The 23283-nt window shown below is 40.2% G+C and overlaps 2 protein-coding genes across 2 annotated transcripts in view; both read left to right on the forward strand.

Moving 5' to 3' along the window:
• Nucleotides 1–23283, forward strand: part of LOC109407231 (uncharacterized) — a 43698-nt gene that overhangs the window by 10315 nt on the left and 10100 nt on the right. Inside the window, exon 5 of the mRNA XM_062850650.1 lies at nt 10334–10862. Coding sequence (XP_062706634.1) covers nt 10334–10862 — 529 coding nt within the window. The remainder of the gene's footprint in view (nt 1–10333; nt 10863–23283) is intronic.
• On the forward strand, nt 21336–22999 carry LOC109414298 (tubulin beta chain). Its single transcript, XM_019688113.3, has 2 exons — nt 21336–21943; nt 22006–22999. The coding sequence occupies exons 1-2, from the start codon at nt 21508–21510 to the stop codon at nt 22905–22907; spliced, it is 1338 nt and encodes a 445-aa protein (XP_019543658.1). The 5' UTR covers nt 21336–21507; the 3' UTR covers nt 22908–22999.

Genomic DNA, 23283 nt, shown 5'->3' on the forward strand with positions numbered 1-23283 from the left:
AATACCTGTGCTTGTGGTGCCGATAATTACCTGAATAGTGTAACTCGAAAGAACAGCCTATGCAGAAAAGAAGGAAAAACTACGTAGAAAATGTAAGAAATTTTGATGTCGATAATTTACTGAAAAGTGCAATTCGAAAGAACAACCTATGCAGAAAAGAAGGAAAAATGTATGTTGAAAAAGTAAGCAGTTGCGACGCCAATAATTATACCAATAATCTAAATTGTAAAGGCAAATCATGCTTACTTCCAAAGTTTTTAAGAATTTTTGGCAGGATGTTTCTTTCGGTGATTTCTTACGATTAAATATTTGATTTTTAGCGATTAATATAAACCATTCAGGGTCTCCAGTTAGCTTAGTGTTTAAGGCTATGGATCGCCAATCCGGAGACGACGGGTTCGATTCCCGTTCCGGTCGGGAAAATTTTCTCGACTCCCTGGGCATAGAGTATCATTGTACTTGCCTCACAATATACAAATTCATGCAATGGCAGGCAAAGAAAGCCCTTCAATTAATAACTGTGGAATTGCTCAAAGAACACTAAGTTGAAGAGAGGCAGGCCAAGTCCCAGTGCGGACGTAGAACCATAAAGTAGAAGAAGATAAACCATTCAGAAATAAACCAATAGTTTTATTTTCTTTCTGGGGAATGGTACATTCTGGGGAATGGAATTCTGGGGAATGGTACATTCTGGGGAATGGGTTTCTGGGAAATGGTTTTCTGGGGAATGGTTTTCTGGGGAATGTTATAGAATCGCTTTAGATATATGATGTATTTGACAAAATTGTTTCATGCTTTTATCTACTTTCTCATTATTGTGAAATCATGCTAAAGGTGACGAGTTCGATTACCAGTTGGTTCAGGAGCTTTTCGTAAAGAAAATTTCCTTGAATTTTAGAGGGGGGGGGGGCATAGAGTATCTGTGTGTCTGCCACATAATATACACTTGCAAAATGGTCATTGGCAAAGGAAGCTCTTATCTAATAACTGTGGAAGTGCTCATACAATCCTAAGAAACAGACTTTGTCCCAAATGGGATGTTTCACCAAGAAGAAGAAGACGGAGTGGTCTCTGGGTTGAACAAGAAATTCCGGGGAAAAAAGCAGAAACAAAAAGTCGAGACTTTCCTCACGACGATTCCAGTTCGCCTAATTTAATTTAAAGTCAAACGATGATCCTACAGATTTGCAAAGGATTCATCCAATATTTTTTTCTACAATTCATCCAAAAATTTCTCCAGAAAACTTTCAAACATTTCTTTATTTTAAAAGAAATGTTTGAAAGTTTTCTGGAGAAATTGTAGGAAGTTCTCCAAGATTTTTTTCTGGGAATTCATTCAAAATCCTCCATGAAATTCCCCATGATTCCTCCAAGGATTCCACCAAGATTTTCTCCAATAATTCCTCCAGGAATTCATCCTTTCCTCTAAAGACTCTAAAGACTCCTCTAGGAATTCCACCAATAGTTTTCCAGGAAACTGTTCAAAACATTGTTCAGGCATGGCTGATACATATTCCAGAGATCCCTGCTATTTTCAAGGAGTCATTCTGGCATTTCTCCAAGGACTTCTTCTGGTATTGTTCCAAGGATTCTTCTAGTAATTCATTTAAGTGTTTTTCTAGGAATGTCTCTAAGGAACTTGCATTCCATCAAAGAATTCCTGTAATAATTTCTCCTTGGATTAATTCTTTTCCGAAGTTCCAATAAAAAATCCCTTGCCGGTTTTTCCAAGATTGTTTCAACATATTTCCCTAAAGTTGTCTTTTATAATTCTTCCATAGTTTTTTTTAAAGAAATTCCTTCAGAGGTTCTCTGACATTTTAGTTAATTTATCAATTCTTCTATGATTGCCACAAAAAATGTTTTGTAATTTCTCCATAGATTCCTCCAAAGGTTTCTTTTATTAAAAGAATACCTTAGTTTTTATCTAAGAATTCCTATAAGGATTTCTTAGATAAACTCCAAATTATTTTTTGTAATTCAGCCAAAGATTTCTACCATAAATACTCCAAATTAGTTTCCACGGTTTCCTTCATGAGTTTTTCCAAGGATTATTGTAGGAATTCCTCCAAGCATTCACAAATTTCGTTCGTTTGAAACAAAAATATTCATGTTTATTCGGTAAACTGAGAAAATATTTAAAACTAAAATAATAATTTTTAAAACTAACTCAAAGAAATCAATATGTATTTCTACAATACCCATTGAAGAGCCCCCCGTTCCGCCGTCGATAACATAAACAAAACTCTCATGTTCCAGCTGCAGCACCAAACAAGATCTCCTCTTGCAAAAAAAGTCAAGTTTAATCAAAAGTTTCCACGAAATCCCGTTGATTTCGGGAGCGTATGTTATCTACATGATGTTGGCATTGAAAGTGCCACGCGGGAAGTGGGTTTTCCTAGAGAAAGAAATGACTTTGTAAATTTAATTGGAAAACAAATATTTCCGTAGGGCCGACCTGCCACAAAAAAAAAAATACATTTGTTTCTAACATAACTTGTCAGAAGATGCATGTTTGTTTCAAAAATGGATTGAATTTGCTTTAAATGTGACGTTCGATTTGCTCCAAAGTCCAAACAGTTTTATTTTTGTTGCCAGAACAAATTGACAATTTATTTGAGTTTACCTGAAATATTTTTGATGTTACCATGCTTTTTTCTGCGTGTTTCTTTTGAAAATTCGTCAACAACTACTTTCAGATTTTTTTTATGGATTCCTCTCAAAATTCATCCAGATATTACTCTAAAAGTTCCTCCAAACATTTCTGCAGGAATTCCTCGGGGAGTACATATCTGTAAAAATGCTTTAGGAATTCCTCCAACAATTCCTTTCTGCAAGGAGTACTCCAAGAATACTTCCGACTTCCGAGAAGAGTTCCTAGATACAAAGATTTCTCCAGGAAATATTTCAAGAATTCAACCACGAATTGCCCCAATGACTCCTCCAGGAACTCCCTCAATAAAAACCCCGGGACTTTCTCCAAGGAATGCTCCGAGGAATCCAAGGATTTGCCCAGGTTTTTTTCCAGACAGTTTTTGAGGAGGAATTGCTCCTAGGAATCCTTCAGGAATTATGCCAAGGATTCCTCCAAGTTATCGTTTAGAGATTCCTTAATTTGTTCCTTCAAAGATTTTTCAATAATCTCTTCAAGGATTCCCCAGAAATGTGTCTAAAGATGCCTGCGCGGGTTTGTTCTTGAAAGAATACCCATGAATTTATAAATATTTACAACAGGTTACCCTCCAAGAAATCTAAAAATTTCCCTAAAATCTTTCAGGAACTTTCCAATGCGTTTTCCAAGAATTCCTTCAAGGTCTTCCCCAGGAATTGTTCCAATAACTTCTTCAGTGGTTTCTCCTTGGATTCCTCGAAGGTTTTGTTCAGGAATTTTCAACGGCTTTTTTTTCAGGAACTTTTCGAAGTATTCCCCCAGAAATACCACTTAGAATTTCTCCAAGAATCACTGCAAGTGTTTTCCCCCAAAAGTTACTCCAGATTTTTTTTTCGGAAAAAAATGTTTTTTTAGGAATCCGGTCTTTTGAAAAAAATATGGAAGAATTTCAAGGATTTCCTGAAGGATTTAATCACACTTTTATGGGGTCTAGTACGTTTGGCATAAGGCTGTTTGGCATAAGGACATTTGGCATAACGACGTTTGGCATAAGACATTTGGCATAAAGGACGTTTGGCATAAAGACGGCGGCTGTCAACTAAGCGCGAAAAGGAGATGAAAAAAATGTGTGGTATTCAAGGGTCACAGAGTGGCTGTGATTCTGTTAGTTTGTCTAATTCAAAATTAAAAAGGTTCTATTGGCCTCGTAAAGCCTTCGGGCGTCTAGGCCTGTCAAATAAAGAAATAGTAAAAAAAATAAAGGACATTTGGCATAAGGGACGACCCCTTTTATGAAAAGTTCTACATAAGTCTTGTTTTGTATCTGATTGTACTTAGATTAAACTAACATAAAATGCACTTTTCCGCAAAAGTCTATTTAAAAGATGGCATAAATTTGTTCGTGAGCGGCATTAGGACCACTTTGGTCTCACACCAAATGTAATAAAATCATACTTTTACGAAAAGTTCCACATAAGTCTTGATTTGTATCTGGTAGTATATGGATTAAACTAACATAAAATGAAAACCCTTATAAATTGGCTTAACAGTCATTAAACAGATGATGTTTTTCTGCAAAACTAGTCTTAGATGTGTGGAATCTGGTACCCTGATGATATATGTATCTTCCAGGAAGCTTTGATTTTAAGCATGTAGACGATGTGCTTTGCAGTAATGATTGGAATAGCTGAATGTATGATCAATGGCAAACAATTCTGTTAAAATCAGATCTTCAAGTCATCTGATATAGTTATACTGATCATGCTGTTGCATAGTATATCGAACATTAATTGTCGAAGTCATTTATGTGCTGGGAAAATATAATTCCAAGTTGGTGAGAATATTACAAACTGAGGGAGGGTAATAGGCCCAGTCAGACCCCTGAATTGGCAATGTAGGTTAGTGTATGGGAATGCCATTGAAGGTTTGTAAAATTCTCCTAGGCTTTCGAAATCCAACAGGGTTGCGGATAGGGGGAAAAGGGAGATTTTTCGCATTTGTACTGTAATCAGCCAATGTGATATTATCTCCTATGGGTTTGTAGTGCGAATGAATGATCTCATTCTATGGGAATTCGAACCTTGTAATGTATTTGTTATTAACTTCAATTTTTTAAGCTTGACAAGGTTTTGAAGATAAGCATGAGATGAGAGAATTGCCTAATAGTAGAAATCCTCTACATAGAGATGAGCGGAAGTTACATATGTCGATTCGGCAACGCTGTTCGTTTTGTTTACATCGACAGCCAACACTTGCTTCAATGTTAGATGTTCAAACTTTGTGCGTGTATTTGTTGTGGTTCAAGTTGTTTTGTTTACATTTTCTAATTATGGTAGAATATTTTTTTTCGAAATTTTGAAAAAAATAGCGAAGCAATCGAAGAAATCTGAAATTTATTGCAAAGTGTTACGCTAATCATATCGGCAGAAGTGAAGCAAGAAGCAGCAATGATTTTTTTTTCGAGAAGTGCAGCAACAAAAGTTTCGTAATAAGCATGAGCTTTTGAAAGCAGAATTAATTAAATTTTATCTTTTTACGTATTGCCCAGTGAAAAGACAACGCAGATGGGCGAAAGCCAGGGGATGCGTTGATAATAGCAGAATAGCAGAATAGCAGAATTAATTAAATTTTATCTTTTTATTAAACTTACATATACCGCCAATTTCTCGATATTAAAAATAAATAATTATAATTTATTTAGTGAGGACTGCAATACCGTTCAAACGACGCCTTTCTACGAACGATCAGCATGTTCATTTGGCTCACACTTTGACAGTTCTCTCTGCACGATTGGCTTACAATGGCCGCCTCCGCAGATCTCTATAATGTAGGATTACTACCTAATATGAAAGTCACATCGGCAAAGCTTTTACATATGCAAATGCTATCCATGGGATCATGTCTAGCTAATATGTATGGCAATGACTGGTTCTTACCTAGTAAGGGTAGTACAAGACCACGCGGACAATTCGATTAAAGGCCTAATTGGGGATAATATATTTTCCAGAACTGAGGGGACCTTTTTCCGGGATGACTGGCCTGTCGGAGAGTGTAGAAGTTTCCGTTTGTTATATGTAATTGACAAAATAAACAATCGGGCGCGTTTGCTTTCTATGACTTGCTTGGCATTTTGTGGATTATTGTTTTTTTTTTTGGGTTTTGGAAGGTATGCGATTCACTATTGAGCCTTAAAACTATTTTGCATTTGAATAGCATTGATATTGTCAAGTCTGTACCCAAGGATCGGTATATTCGCCTCACTCCATTCATATTCACTCGTCTTTGCTGAAGCGAATCGAGAAAGATGCAGCAAACGGATCGTCGTGATCAAACATGCAACCCCATCACCAGTGGGAAGCGATGAGCCAGCTGCTTGACATGAATATTCGTTGCCATTCGTCGCAGTTTGGATCGCAAGCGAATGAATGAATGGCGAATGGTGAAGAATGCTGGTGAGCGATCGAAGCGGCTATTATCATGAGTAGAAGAGCATTTCTGCATGTAATGCATACATTTTTACTGTATTGTTGCTGAAATGCTAGATTAGCAAAGAAAATAATTCGAAAACATCAAAAATTCGTATGCACAATATCAATCGAATCACTCACGAATCGCATTCGCTTGCGATGCGAATGTGGACGAATGAGTAATTTTCAAGTGTGGCTTCCCACCGTTCGCCGGAGTTTGCCGTCGTCGCTGACAAGCATACACACGAACCAAAGCGACAACCGTTCGCTGCTGACTGTCTTCGAATGTGGAAGAAGATGAAAAGTGGAAATCAGGAACCCTGTAACTGTACCAACACCCTGATCCCACACCAAAATACCCTTTTCCTATCCCATGGCGTTTATGTGGTCAGCAGATTCTATAACATTCCCCAGAAAACCATTCCCCAGAATACCAATCCCCAGAATTCCATTGCCCAGAAAACCATTTCCCAGAATGTACCATTCCCCAGAATGTACCATTTCCCAGAAATCCATTCCCCAGAAATCCATTCCCCAGAATGCACCATTCCCCAGAAATCCATTCCCCAGAATGTACCATTCCCCAGAAAAGCTTAATATACTCTGCTAAAAAGTTTAATTCGATACACAAACAGTAAAATGTTGATCATAATGATATGTCCCGGACAGACATGTGATACGAGTATGATTCCTGTACAACGGTACGCAGTGTCAAGAATTTTCAGTATGGCACTCATTTCAAGCGCAATTGTACAGTGATTCTTGTATCACATGTGTGTCATAAGTATTATAGGCAAGGATTTTAACATTATAGTGTTATTACGAGCAAATATCTATTTTTTGTACGGTATATGTAACAAATTAAGGTAAAAATGTATACATACATACATATCCATAAAAATATTCTACAATGGTTCAAACGTTTAATTACCATTGTACACAGTTGCATGTTGATCTTTAAACCTATCTTGAAAGTTCACAAACTATTAGTTGCGTTGCTATAAAATGTTTTGTTTTTGATAGATTTGTGAAAATTGTGCAGCACTTGTTTTACGATGAATAACGTTTTAAAAGTGATGTGCAAAATTTACAGAGAAAACGCATATTCTTCTGATGTTGTTCAGTGTACAAGATACTAAAGACTCAACTGACCACGTTTTTCTTTGCAAACGGTTGGAGGGATCCATCCCAATGGCTGTTCCTAATTATTCGCTTCAAAGGCTCTTCATTCATGCGGTATGAGAAGGGCTTACATCATTATTCCAATACTATGGAATGGAATAGAAAAAGTGAACATTTAAACAGTTTTAATGCCAACAATTCTAAATATTTTTAATGAAGAAGGGAAAAAGTATCATTGTTTTCCTTTTGGCATTCAAAAACCCAACAATGTTCCTTCTTTTTAAACAATATTCTTCTTAAAAAAGGCAATTAGTAAAAATTTTTAAATTATAACTGCTTACATTTTCAACATAGATTCTCCCTTCTTTTCTACATAGGCTGTTCTTTCGAATTGCACTTTTCAGGAAATTATGGGCATTATTACAACCACCGGTGTTAAATTGCAGTTATATTTATTATATATTTTTTTTTTCAAATTTCTAAACATCTGTGCTTGTGGTGCCGATTGTAACTAGCCTAAACATTGTAACTCGAAAGAACAGCCTATGTAGAAAAGAAAGGAAAATCTATGTTGAAAAAGTAAGCAGTTGTGATGCCGATAATTTCCTGAAAAGTGCAATTCGAAAGAACAGCCTATGCAGCAAAGAAGGAAAAGCCTATGTTGAAAATGAAAGCAGTTATAATTCCAATAATTGTACCAATTGCCTAAATTCTAAAAAAAGCTTGTTTAAAAAAGAAACAGTGTTGGGCTTTTGAATGCTGCAAGGAAAACAATGTCACCACAGACAAACAGACGTAACACTTCGAACATTTTTCGATTTAATTTTTAGTCTCGGAAATAGGTTCGCTTAATTCTAAAAGGAATGAATTTGGCCAATCATCAACTAGATGGCAGTAGTGAGCAAACGTCAAACTCAAACAAAAACTATGCGAGCGCCGCGAATTGGCAGTTGGTCAACTCTCAAATTTTCAAATAAACCGTTAAATCGATGTACGATGGCAATTATCAGAGTGTTACGTTTCCTTCTTCGTTAAAAAAATGTTTGAGTCGTTATAAGAATTGTTGGCATTACAACTGCTTATATGTTTATCAAAAAATTTCCCTTCTTTTGCATAGGCTGTTCTTTCCAGTTGCACTTTTCAAGAAATTATCGGCATTGCAACTGCTTACTTTTTTTAACATAGATTCTCCCTTCTTTTTTGCATAGGCTGTTCTTTCGAATTGCACTTTTCGGGAAATTATGGGCATTACAGCCTCCACCGGTGTTAAAATTGCTGTTATATTTATTTCGACAATGATTCTTCATAAGGGCCTAACTGACTTGATCGATTTCTCTTCGTCGATTCTCTCTTTCGCTAATAACTTGATCAAAACAAATAAAATCATTATTTTTTTGTTTCTATAGCAACATGTAGTCGTCTACTTCACATTTCAACCAAAAAATCTTTGGACAACTCAATAAACTTTCTGTGATAACACAAAAAGAGGATCGATGAAGAGAACTCGAAAATGTCAGTTAGGCCCAAATGAAAAATCAGTGTCGATTTCATATTTTTTCTAAATTTCTAAACACCTGTGCTTGTGGTGCCGATAATTACCTGAATAGTGTAACTTGAAACAATAGCCTATGCAGAAAAGAAGGAAAAAACTACGTAGAAAATGTAAGAAGTTTTGATGCCGATAATTTACTGAAAAGTACAATTCGAAAGAACAGCCTATGCAGAAAAGAAGGAAAAATGTATGTTGAAAAAGTAAGCAGTTGCGATGCCAATAATTATACCAATAGCCTAAATTGTAAAGGCAAATCATGCTTATTTCCGAAGTTTTTCTTGTCAAATAAGAATTTTTGGCAGGATGTTTCTTCCGGTGATTTTTTACGAACAAATATTTGATTTTTAGCTATTAATATAAACCATTCAGAATTAAAGCAATAGTTTTATTTTTTTCTGGGGAATGGTACATTCTGGGGAATGGATTTCTGGGGAATGGTACATTCTGGGGAATGGGTTTCTGGGAAATGGTTTTCTGGGGAATGGTACATTCTGGGGAATGGAATTCTGGGGTTTGATTTTCTGGGGAATGGTTTTCTGGGGAATGTTATAGAATCGGTCAGCAAAGACTATTCAGTAAGGTGGCCCACACTTATATGAAAAACAAAAAAAATCGAAAAATGCCAAGTCTTACCTCCTAAATCAGTTGTTTTGGACTCCCTGAAGGTACGTTCAAAATTTGAGCAAAATCGGTTGAGCCTAAAGGGGCGCTCAAAACGCTTGAAGTTTGTATGGGAAAACTTGGCCAAATGTATGCAGAAATTTTAAGTTTTCGAATTTTGCCACTAAGTGGCGCTGTAAGCGTTCAGTAATCAAACCCTTTGGTATTATTGTAGGTGACTATATGCCAAACAACTTTGTCGAAGACCGCAAAGTGATCTAACGTCTGTGAAAAAAGTTATACCCAAGGTAAAGTGAGGATAAACTTTATTGTTGTTTTTTCAATACATGTAAAGGAATAATAGCAATAATGAAATCTCAACACTTTGCCTAGGGTATAACTTTTTTCACAGCCGTCGGATCCCTTCGCGGTCTTCGACAAAGTTCTTTGGCATACAGTCACCTACAATAATTCAATTTGTTTATTGAACGCTTACAGCGCCACCTAGCGGCAAAATTCGAAAACTTAAAATTTCTGCATACATTTGACCAAGTTTTCCCATGCAAACTTCAAGCGTTTTGAGCGCCCCTTTAGGCTCAACCGATTTTGCTCAAATTTTGAACGTAGCTTCTGAGAGTCCAAAACAAATGATTTAGGAGGTAAGACTTGGCATTTTTCAACTTTTTTGGTTTTTCATATAAGTGTGGGCCACCCTACTATTCAGCCATTACCTCTCCTTATCATCGGCTTTATGGACTTACTTGCGCTCTCATTGCCCCACCAAATGCTGCAAAATGAAAATGAAAATTCCGCCAAACATTCCTACGTAAATTTCTCCAATAGTTCCAAAAATATATTGTTACGTCCTGGAGTTTGGGGTTGCCGGGACACATCGTCGTGTGCAGCTTAGTGGTTCACAACATATAGGCATCAATTGAATCAACCATTTCATTACGTATAACCTTAACTCATTGATTGCAGGGAAAATGCCGTGAGCTATGCGAACAGTACGCCGACTGTGTCACCCGATTGACCGCCTTCCTGGAGCTGGATCTCGACGTCAAGTCCCATCTGCCCACTTTGAGGAACATCGTGTTCAACGATTTCCGCCTGTTGGACAAAATGGAACTGTCCAGTGAGCAAAAAGCCATGTTCTACCGGTTGTACAAGTGTCTGTTTCAAGTCATCATTAAAGCCATGCAAGCCGACCAACAAACCGCCGCCGGGAAGGAAACGTTCGAATCCACCCCGCGACAAACCCGGCAGCACCTGAACAAGCGCGTACTGGAGCTGTTGCGCGTATTGATCAAACAGCTGCAGAAGTACGACGAATCGCTTGACACCAGCGTGCACATGTTCTTCAGCCTGTGCGATATGTTGCTCCTGACGCAAGCGGCCACGGCCGAACTCGGTATCTCCGAGCTGGAGGGCATCGTTTATGCCGTCGAACCGACACTGCTGCATCGGATGGTGAAATTTTTGCTCAACTATATCTTCTCCAAACAGTACGGTAAGTGTGCAAAATGTATGTGGAGGTAGTGGGGATATACTGTTTGTTTATGGGATTTTTTATTACGCTTTTGCCCTAAGACCGGGAACTGATGATAGGTGGGTGTTCATCGCGTGACCAGGACAATTTTCATATTTCACGTTCCTAGGGCTGGCAAAAAATCCAGTTTTTAGAGACATACGAATAGAACAATAATTTTTGCTCATTTCTCCTTACATAGAGTACTTAGTCATCTTTGTTCAAATAGGCTTTAATTTATTCTCAAGAAAACCATCAGAATTCATTTTTAAAGCAAGTGTATGCATATGACTTAGTCGCAGTCTTCTTCTTCAGCCTCCTTAGTTTTTCCTTGGTTTACGAATTTTCTGCTACAAGCCCAACGCCTTTTTGCACCTAGTTCATCTATCCTTTTATGATGATGATAGGTAACTTTGTGATTGACATTGAGTTATGATGCACTACCTTTGACTGAAGCTTATTCGGCGATAAAAATGGGTTTGGGAAAGAGATGCCAGAATTTTTCTAGGTTTGTCATTATATTCTAGGTTGGCAAGCAGCACTTGGGCTTGCTTGCTGAAGGATAATATAGGTGAGGATGACATGACCCAGTTTTGATCGTACTGTTGTATGCATTGTAATTATTTTATTAACCCTTTCCTTCCTACGACTTTGAACGACTTTTTTCTATGCCAAGAAAGCGTTTCGGAGAAAGTGCTTGAACAAAAGTTATTGCAAATTGGCCAAATTTTTCGAAATCAACGAAAAACATTTTAGCTGTAAATCAACAGTATTTTGATTGTTTATCAACAGTTCCACTATTGAAACAAGTAGTTGGGAGTAGGGTTTACCTAATAAGATTACAATCATATTCTAAAAACTATTGCATCATATTCACCTGATTTCGTTTGTCACGAGTTCGTCGAAAATCGATGGTGCTCTAGAGCAACCATGGGAAGTAGAGCGTTAATTTTGTCAGATGAGCCAGTAGTCCAGTAGTCGCTCATATTCCAATAGCTGCTCACCGTCATGAAAATGATGTTTATTGGCATAAATATATACCATTGTCTTCATCCGTAGGGTAGAAGCTTCAGTTTTGGCCAGCCCGGAGTTTTGGCCATAGTGCGATATTCAGCCTGTAACGATCTAAATTGGCATAAATTTATTTTTTACTAGTAGATTCTAATATAATAATATGATTGCAGCTGTTAAAACCATACATTTTGATTAAAAACTTTTATAACCGAGTAATGAGTTTATGGTAAAACGAAGTAAATTAAACTAATTTACCTAGTAGATTGTTGTTCAAGAGAGACGTAATAAAAAGATGTTTCGTTCAGGATCAGTTCACAATGTAAAAGAGAGCGAGGGCCAGCTCGCCATCTACTTTTATTAGATCTTTTACAAAAGAGTATTATTTACAAACGTACATTGTTCACGTTCCAATCAGAACGCTACCAAGGTAGCTTATCGTTTAAGTGTGGTATACACCACAGTTCTCCCCCCTTAACAATTCTGAAGTTGTACTATTCTAAGCTGTGCAGTTTCACAAAAAAATCCATTCACGAATCCTAAGCACCACGACAATACAAACAAACTAAATATTTTTGAGCATAGTCAAATAACATAATACAGATCACAACATTTTGTAATACGCAAATAACACTTCTTAACACATTAGGCACATTCGAAACATAGCTCTCAATTTTCGCCATTTGGCATCTCAGATGGAACATTTGCTCCTTAGTAGTCATCTTGTTCTCCAGTGAAAAACGCTCGATGTTTCCTTCAAATGCGATTTCTCCGTTTGGCCATTGTCTGACCTCGACATGTACTACGAACTTTTTCGCTCGCCATCCGTTTAAAACTCTGTTGTTCACGCCCGTCACATCGCATGCCGAATCGCTGGTGCAGTTGCATTCCATTGCTTTTAGTGCCACTTCAGTCGCAAATCCTGCCGCAAATGACCAATTAGCCATCTTAGAAGTACTTCCACGAGAACCTTTACGAAAAAATATAGAAAACACGCTTATTAATCAAAAAAGTAAAACAAATAATACCTTTTTAGCACTAGTCCATTTTAAAGCAATTTGGCCCATTATCATTATTCACATATTATGCATCAATATTTACTCACTTGTAGCTACACACATCTCCTATCCTATTCAATAGTTTGAAACGAAAACAACTCTTTGAGCACTTACCTACCAAACGCTGAACAAAACATACAAAAAGGACAATAGGTAGCACCGGGCCAGACAATTTTGCCGCAGTTGCGCAATGTGATTCCCTGTTCCACTCTGCTGATTTTACTTTTAGTTATATTTAACGACGTCAAATGGAGATTTGTCCACACTTCAACAGGAGGTTTCAAATGATGATTACTGCCTACCGCTTGGAGAGGTGCTAATACCGACAGAAATCGAACACACTCAATTTGGCAGATGAGGCAGATGCTGTGCCTTTAACGTTTTGTTTTTTTTTTTTTTTTTTTTATTTTGCACTAATCACACGCGTCTTGAAAGAGTCCTTTATTTTTCTCGTCGCCACTTTTATAACCGAGTAATGAGTTTATGGGGTCTCCAGTTAGCCTAGTGGTTAAGGCTATGGATCGCCAATCCGGAGACGGCGGGTTCGATTCCCGTTCCAGTCGGGGAAATTTTCTCGACTCCCTGGGCATAGTGTATCATTGTACTTGCCTCACAATATACAAATTCATGCGATGACAGGCAAAGAAAGCCCGTCAATCAATAACTGTGGAAGTGCTGAAAGAACACTAAGTTGAAGCGAGGCAGGCCAAGTCCCAGTGGGGACGTCGAGCCATAAAGAAGAAGAAGAAGAATGAGTTTATGGTAAAACGAAGTAAATTAAACTAATTTACCTAGTAGATTGTTGTTCAAGAGAGACGTAATAAAAAGATGTTTCGTTCAGGATCAGTTCACAACGTAAAAGAGAGCGAGGGCCAGCTCGCCATCTACTTTTATTAGATCTTTTACAAAAGAGTATTATTTACAAACGTACATTGTTCACGTTCCAATCAGAACGCTACCAAGGTAGCTTATCGTTTAAGTGTGGTATACACCACAAAAACCAGAAGAAAAAAATAATTTTCCTTAAAAAATCAGCTCCCATATATCTATTTTGGGCAGGGTGTTCTAATTTGGCCACTCCCATAAGAAATACACGTGATTGGCCAAAATCGAAACCAAAGCTAAGAATATGGCCAAAACTGCGGCAAGACTTCTATTTTGGCCAGTGCCATTTTTAATACAAGAATCAAGTATTGGCTTGATTTCTGCATTTTTCTAATAAAGTATAGATCGAAACCTTTCATTTAACACATTGGTAGTTTTCATTGGATTATTGGTTATTTTTATAAAAATAATTTCCCTTAGACTGGCCAAAACCGGTGCCCGCACCCTATATGATTCGGCACGCATATTTTAAATATCCGTGGAAAAAAGATTGTATTTTTACAGAGAACCTTGTTTTCTACGTTCGTGAGCGGCTACTGGTACACTGAGGGTACATACTGCTACAATAGTATAATGAAATCCTACAAATGTTCGATTTTATTTTTCGCGTAGGCGTCTTGTTATGAAAAATAGAACAGAAACTTACAATTGCACAATAAAACAACGTCACAACTTAACAACATACATCACATAACATAAATATGATCGTTACCCTAATGGATAACAAATTCCATTCATAGGATGACGAGGTGCCATAACTGTTCTTAAGCCATCAGTCATCCTAGAATTGTATTTCGTATGCCAGTTTGCCTATTGTTCACAGCATTTTCTGCTTACAAAGCTAGTTTGGTCTAGAAATGCTAATCCTAATTGGGCTCACAGATTCGAGTTTGCCCATAAGCTGATGTCCCTGCTAAGTGACTGTTCATAAACCCCGTAGACCAAATTTTGGTCATCTCAAACCCCCCCCCCTCCTCGTAGACTTTCGGCCAAAAACATTTAACTAACCTTGGAACCACCTACCTATTAGGTATTGCAACTAATATCTATGGTACGTTTTAACTTTGTTGCTGCACCAGCCACATTGCCCTTGAACCAACATGCAGTTGTTAATAGCTGTAGCATCTAATATCGCGCTTATCCGCCAGGCACCGTATGGTGTATACCGGCGGCACAGAACATTGTTACGTTTGTAAAATAGTTTTGAGAATTTTGCATGAGTTGCATCATGGAAAAATCTTTGAATATTACATGGAGTGTGTTATCACAGGATTGACTGATGGACCAAGAACAATAATCAAACCTCGTCGTCCTGGGATTGGACTCCGTTATACATTTGGATAACAGGGTACAATTTTTGTGGTGTCTTGCATGGTGTGTTTTGTGCATTTGTCATGTTCCATTCGATTTTTTCGTATCCAAGTGCCTTAATGTTTGGCCTGATACGGAATCTAAAATTAGAGGTATTTGTAGGATTCTGCCGATAGTTGTCCGTTATGTGCCCCCCCCTTCCGGCCCTAACGTGGGGCACGATGCATTTGTGGTGTTCTGCATAACTTTATTGTTACATTGGCACCCACCGTGGGAGGTTGTGCCGAATCGCCAAATCTCTTGGAAGAGTATTTTGGGAGAAACGAGTACATGTGAAGGGCCCATATAGCCGAGGCGGTAAACGCACGGGTATTCAGCATGACCATGCTGAGGGGGACGGGTTCGATTCTCGGTCGGTCCAGGATCTTTTCGTAAAGGAAATTTCCTTGACTTCCTTGGGCATAGAGTATCTTCGTGCCTGCCACACGATATACGCATGCAAAATGGTCATTGGCAGAGGAAGCTCTCAGTTAATAACTGTGGAATTGCTCATAGAACACTAAGCTGAGAAGCAGGCTTTGTCCCAATGAGGACGTTACACCAACAAGAAGAAGAAGAAGAGTACATGTGATAATACACCCAAAAGGTCGAAAATGGACATGACCGTTCGTAGAACCTCTATTTTAGTGGGTGGACGCTTCAAAAGTTTGGAATAGTATTTTGGGTATTGAGTTTGAAGGTGAAACTGTCTGTATGTACCAGTACCACCATATGTCAAGGACGACAGGCTCTAATCCAATGTGAAGATTTTTGTGATCTGTCTTTTCCTGGTGAAGAGTATCAAAAACAGAGACGGAGTTCGATGTCCAACTTATTGAAAGGCAGTGGTTCTCAACAATGTGTTTATTGGTTAGAGGTTGAAACAGTAAAGAAAGGATTTTTTGTTACACCCAACTTGACACTTCAGTTCAGTGGTTGCTGTGATCCACAAACGCTGTCTCCGATTGCTATGATTGCACTCCTCCTCAATCGGACAGGTTCAGCTTACTTCGGAGAAACAGAAAGGGTCCAGCAGGAAGTCCTTTTGTGAGTATATCGGCAACTTGCTCCTTCGTCGAAATATAAACCGGTTGGATGATCTTGTTTTGGATGCACTCACGAATGAAATGGAATCGTATATCAACATGCTTCATACGTTTATGCTCCCGAGGTTCTTCCGAAATTTTAATGCAAGATTGATTATCCTCGTAGATCTTCACAGGTTTATCCATCGGTATTCCAAGTTCTACCAAGAGATTTCTTATCCAAATGGCTTCACAAGTAGCTTGACTAAGAGAAACATACTCAGCTTCAGTCGACGACAATGCTACTGTGTTCTGCTTTCTAGATGTCCATGAAACAGTGGCATCGAAAATCTGGTACACAAATCCGGATATTGAACGTCTGTCTTCACAATCATTACCCCAGTCAGCATCAGCATATCCAATTAGGGCATCTGCTTGGCTACTGCGACGATACATTAATCCGAGATTTCTCGTTCCCTTCAAATAGCGAAGTAATCGTTTGAGATGTGTCCAGTGTATATCTGTTGGTGCCGATTGATATCTACTGAACAGGTTAACTGCTGCACTGATGTCCGGTCTTGAAGACAACGCCAGATATGATAAGCAGCCAACCAGTTCTCGGTACGGATGTTTCGTGATTGGTCCATTTCCTTGCTTCTCCAGTTTTAGTTGAGGTTCAAGTGGTGTTGATACCGGATGGCAATCCGACATTCCAAAATGGTTCAGTAGTCTATCAATGTACCGTGATTGACTTATCTTCATTTCTCCTCGATTTTGGTTGTAATCAATCTTCAATCCAAGGAATTGTTTCAGTTCGCCCATATCGCTCATTTCGAATTTCCTGGACAGCTTCCGTTTGATACAGGCAATTTCGTCCAGATTGTTTGAAATCAGCAAGATATCATCGACATACAGCAAAAGATAAACAGTAACATCTCCAACTTTACGAAAATACAGGCAGCTGTCATAGGCAGATCGTTGGAAACCCAGGCTCAGAATGAAATTGTTGAATTCTTCGTTCCAGCTTCGCGGTGCTTGTTTTAATCCATACAGCGATTTCCTCAATCGGCAAACCATGTTGGGTCCTCCTTCTTCAAAACCTTCGGGCTGCTTCATATATATTTCTTCCTTTAACGTCCCGTTCAAGAATGCTGTCTTGACATCCATTTGATGGATTGCACATCGCTTTTGGTTTGCCACAGCCAACAGGATTCGGATCGTAGAAATTCTTGCAACAGGCGCGTAGGTTTCATTGTAATCAAAGTTCTTCTTCTGCGAATATCCTTTTGCTACTAAGCGGGCCTTGTAGCGTTCAATGTTTCCATCTCCATCACGTTTGAGTTTGAATAGCCATTTACAGTCAACAATATTTTTGTTTCCTGGGTTTGCTTCCAAAGTCCAGGTTCCATTTTTCTTCAACGATAATAATTCCGACTCAATAGCTGCTTTCCAAAATCTCCAGTCGCTTCTTTTCTTCAGTTCATCAATGTTATTGGGGATCTCGTCTACAAATGCTTCAGCACTAAGAGCGTATGCCAACGTTGATTCTGCATTGTGCGTCATATGATAATCGTTGAACCGGGTCGGTACTTTAATCGCTCGCTTCTGCACTGGATGCTCATTGAACGTTTCATCGGCTGGACGACCTCGTTTCCTACTTGGACCTTCCTCCGCGTCAAGAGTTTCACTTGCATCATCCGGTCTTGGAACAGGTTCATCTTCCGCTTCATAATGTTCAGCATCCACGTTTGCAGGTTGCACCTCTTCCAGACAATTTTCCGGCTCGATTACAATTCGCTCCTCGCTATCCAGTTCATCGCTAGACTCATCCACATCAGCAGCAGGAAATACTTTTGGCTTCTCCTTCCTTCTTTCATCAAATATAACGTCACGAGAAATAAACAGCTTCTTCTTCCGAGGATCCCAGATTCTGTATCCGCTTGTGGCATATCCGACCATGATGTTCTTCTCTGACTTTGGGTCCAACTTTCCTCGTCGCTGTTTCGGTACATGCGTGTAGACAATTGATCCAAACACTCGAAGATTGTCTATGTTCGGCTTCCTCGAGTACCACATCTCATAGGGTGTCTTCACAACTTCCAATGCACTTGTCGGACTACGGTTACTCAAATAAGTAGCAGCCAGCACAGCTTCACCCCACAGGCTCTTTGAAAGACCAGCATCACAGATCATCGAACGTGCCTTGTCCAACAAAGTCCTATTCATAGAAGAGTACTTCGCCGAAGCTGATGGAGACACTCCTGAAGTGAAAGCAGAGAAGAAGCGTAAACTCGAGCAACGCAGGAAGGACGATCGCAAGTGTAAGAGCCTGATTATCCATCGTATCGCTGATAGCCATTTGGAGTTCGTGATGGGAAGAGAAACCGCCAAGGAATGTTGGAAAAGTCTTCGGAATACCTTTCAACGACGAGGATTGGCGAATCGACTCTTTTACCGTAGAAGACTTGGGATGATGAAGCTGAAGAATGGAGTAAGCATGCAGAACCATCTTCTGGAATTCGACAAGCTTCTTCGGGGATTGAAGACGACAGGAGCAAACATAGAAGAGGACGATGCGATCACGCAGCTGTTGTTAACCCTGCCGGAATCGTATGACGGACTATGCACCGCTCTGGAAACCATGTCGTTCGAGAAGATTTCGTTGAATTTCGTGAAGAGTCGATTGCTGGAAGAAGAAACGAAGCGGAAAGTTAAGAATCAAAATTGCGACGACGAAGGACCTGAATCAGCGTTTGTCGGTAAGAAATTCAATTACAAGTGTTACAATTGCGGCAAGATTGGACACAAACGTTCGGATTGTAAGGTCAAACCTGAAGCCGGAAAAACGAGCCGTGAGTTTGGAAAACCTGGATGGACCAAAGGGGACGAGCGAACGTCGGCTGTTCCGAGGACATCGCGTTTGTTGCCACTTGTGAATCGGATATTGCTGGAGCTGCGGAGAAGTCAAGTTATACGTTCCATTGGTTCCTGGATTCAGGAGCGTCCGACCATATGGTGAAGGATAGGAACTGTTTTGAAGAACTTCATCGCCTGCCTCACAAGATATCGATTGCTGTTGCTGTGATCCACAAACGCTGTCTCCGATTGCTATGTTCAACACAACTCAGGCATCTGCTGCTAGTTGAATGGCTCCATCTTCGCTTTCTACGCCGACCAACATATGGTCCACATAATGCTGTTTTGTGGCCACTTCTGTTGTTCTAGCGAATTGCGTTGAGGTTTTTCACAAACAATACACAGCTTTGTGAACGGCATTACTTGCAACAACACATAAGTGCTAGGTGCATCGTCTTCGGAATCATCTTTGCATAAACAAATGGGAATTTTGGTCTTCTTTAGCTATTCTCACTTCTCATTCCAATCTTATGCTCCCGAAACCTGTAGAGAACATTGTTCAGCGAAACTAGCTGATGGGGACTCTTTTGCTTTGAATTTAACGTTTCCAGTCTTCGCAGCGCAATCCCAGATAATATGCAACCTTCTTGGCTTGTTTGTATTGATTACTGAAAATGTGCAGAAATACCAGAAGCGAACTTCTCCTGAAGTTCTGCTTTCGAATGTTTCCGAACAGAGCCCTTTTCCTTCGATTTTCTCTCTCACAGCAGTCGCTAACTTGGGATATTTGCCCATTGTTGATTCCATGGAATTCCGCTTTCCGTTTGAAGTACTTGTCTAAAGATTGTTGGTCTACTCTGGATAGCAGTGGCTTGCCAGGTTTGGGACACCAAGTCCATCCAACGATAGGTAGTCTTTCGATGCAAAAGCAGATTTGAAGGCACAGGACTGAACTCGACTCCACTAATGCACATGGTTTGTTTCTTTTCACAATCCAAATCTCCTTCGGATGAAATTAGATAAACATGTACACGTCTCTGTTGTTTACTGCAATGTGCATGAATGTCAGAGCAGGAGAGGAATTATTTTTTGATTTGTGAAAAGGAACAAACCATGTGCATTAGTGGAATCGAGTTCAGTTCTGTGCCTTCAGGAGACCGCGATAGTCAAGTCTCTCGATAGCTTGGAGTAAAGAAGCGCCCGTCTAGCGAACTGGGGCTCGTGGGTTCGATTCCCAGCGGAGCACGTGGATTTCTTTTCGCAGTTCAAATATCAATTCATTATCAAACACGTGTGCAACACGTTGTCAAACGTTGTAGTTTCCATTTGGCATGTTCTATTAGAATACCGGAGATTTGCACATTCAATTTTGTCGATTTATTTTCTGATTTTCTCTGACCTATGATTCCAATCTACTTTAGACATAAACAAAGATTTTTAATTTATTATATTTGACATAAACCTAAAAAAAATGTCCTTATGCACAAATCTTTCAATTCTGATTAGTTATGAGAAAATAATGATATCATCCTTGATATTATCGATTGAGGCAGTAAAATTTGCACAGTCAATGACATTTTTGTTACATTTTTCAACCCTGTCTTCAGTTTATTGATGACGAATATGAAGGTGATGGATGGATTTGAATAAATTGCGACGTTACCAGCTGATCATCATGCTGCTGACAGCACTATCCAAACATAGTGCCGTTTAGCATAGTAAGTACATAGTACAGGCTAGGAAAACGTTCTATACATGTATCACAACTGAAATGGCTTGCATTTTTTGCATGTCATATACCCATATACTGCCGTGAATCGCATATCTGTCCCATATGCATAGGAAATCCAGCAAAGATGGGACTGATATGCGATTCACGTCAATATATACGATTACAATGCACTAAATATCTGGCTCAAACCAACATCCAGTAGGTAACACTCTTTATGTTCTGCCGAAATTCGATATCAAAGGGCTTGCATGTTCTACCGAATGTACGGGTATAAATCACGATACCTTTTTCTCCTGCACCGCACTCGGTGCTTTCCTGACAGTGTGCAATTGCATTGTATACCTACACTAAAGGCAACCGGATACGAAAAACTCAGAGAGCAGGTTTTGCCCCGTTTGGAATGTAATGCCAGAAACCCCAATCTGACGCGACTCGACACCCGCTGCGGTGCGGTGCATCGCATTCGACCACGTGTTGAACGCGTCGCTCTCGCAGTTGGTGCCGCCACGCTGCCACGCTGCCTTGTAAATTAATCAGAGTGTGTCATGGAAAGGTAACCGTCTCCTTGACTGCCTGGAGGACAGTTGGAAAAATTTTCACTTCGATTTTCACCACCGAGGAACGCGGACGTGTGATTTGGACTTTCAAGCTCATCCTGAAGAAAGTCGGAAGCAGCGGATTTTTTTGGAAGAAGCAAGAGCACAGCCAGGATGCGTGAAATTGTGCACATTCAAGCCGGCCAGTGTGGCAACCAGATAGGGGCCAAGTTCTGGGAGGTAATATCCGACGAGCACGGAATCGACGCAACCGGGGCGTACTGCGGCGACAGCGATTTACAGCTGGAGCGGATCAACGTGTACTACAATGAAGCCACCGGCGGAAAATACGTCCCACGTGCTGTGTTGGTCGATCTGGAGCCCGGAACTATGGATTCCGTTCGGGCGGGCCCGTTTGGACAACTGTTCCGACCGGACAATTTCGTGTTCGGACAGTCTGGCGCGGGTAACAACTGGGCCAAGGGGCACTACACCGAGGGTGCCGAGCTGGTCGACTCGGTGCTCGACGTGGTCCGCAAGGAATCGGAAGGCTGCGACTGCCTGCAGGGCTTCCAGTTGACACATTCGCTGGGCGGAGGAACCGGTTCCGGTAAGATATTAAAATGAAGGTTACTTTTACTTTGAACTGATGATTTGCTTTTGCTTCATCAGGTATGGGAACGCTGCTGATTTCAAAGATTCGAGAAGAATATCCGGATCGTATCATGAACACGTTTTCCGTCGTTCCCTCGCCAAAAGTGTCCGACACCGTGGTTGAACCGTACAATGCAACTTTGAGTGTTCACCAGCTGGTAGAGAACACGGACGAATCCTACTGTATCGATAACGAAGCCCTGTACGATATCTGCTTCCGGACGCTAAAGCTGACCACCCCAACCTACGGCGATTTGAATCACTTGGTATCGGCGACGATGTCTGGCGTTACCACGTGTTTGCGTTTCCCTGGTCAGTTGAATGCAGATCTCCGTAAATTGGCCGTCAACATGGTTCCATTCCCGCGGCTACACTTCTTCATGACCGGCTTTGCACCGCTGACTTCTCGTGGCTCACAGCAATATCGCGCCCTCACTGTTCCGGAACTAACCCAGCAGATGTTTGACGCTAAGAACATGATGGCTGCTTGTGATCCACGACACGGCCGATACCTTACGGTAGCTGCCATCTTCCGCGGGCGTATGTCGATGAAAGAGGTCGACGAACAAATGTTGAACATTCAAAGTAAAAACAGCAGCTACTTCGTGGAATGGATTCCAAACAATGTAAAAACGGCCGTCTGTGACATTCCGCCGCGTGGTTTGAAGATGTCATCGACCTTCATCGGAAATTCGACGGCGATCCAGGAAATTTTCAAACGTATTGCCGAGCAGTTTACGGCCATGTTCCGGAGGAAGGCTTTCCTGCATTGGTACACGGGCGAAGGTATGGACGAGATGGAGTTTACCGAAGCCGAGAGCAACATGAATGACCTGGTGTCGGAGTACCAGCAGTACCAGGAAGCGACGGCCGACGAGGAAGGAGAGTTCGACGAAGAAGAGGAGGGCGGCGAAGAGTAGAGAAGGGAAAATTGTTGAAATTATCCGTTATCATCGTACTGTGAATTGAAGATCCTATTGTTGCAATTGCTGAAATAAAATCTTGTTCTCTTAAGTTTTATTTGTTTTACTGCGCTGATAAAGTGCCGCGTCAAACCAAACGCCATTTTTGCGCTGCCATGTGACTGCGTCAAAGTGAGAGTGGGAGCGCGCGTAGTATTGATGATATTCTCTAAGGGGCGATTTTTTACCCTGGCTTGCCTGTGCACCAGTTTGTGCTACCTTCCTCACTCCTTCGTTATTTTAAACGGGGACCTCAGTAAACGTCAAATATCCTGTGGGAGAGAGCAAGACAGCATCGAAGAAGGCTGCACAGGCTAGCTTACCAGTTTAACGG

This window comes from Aedes albopictus, chromosome 2 (assembly GCF_035046485.1).
Source record: "Aedes albopictus strain Foshan chromosome 2, AalbF5, whole genome shotgun sequence".
Lineage (NCBI taxonomy): Eukaryota > Metazoa > Arthropoda > Insecta > Diptera > Culicidae > Aedes > Aedes albopictus.

Excerpts from the sequence above, each read along its gene's own strand:
- LOC109414298 (XM_019688113.3), top strand. The coding sequence starts at position 21,508 with ATGCGTGAAATTGTGCACATTCAAGCCGGCCAGTGTGGCAACCAGATA. Across the intron at positions 21,944-22,005 it reads GGGCGGAGGAACCGGTTCCG|GTATGGGAACGCTGCTGATT; the intron begins GTAAGATATTAA and ends TTGCTTCATCAG.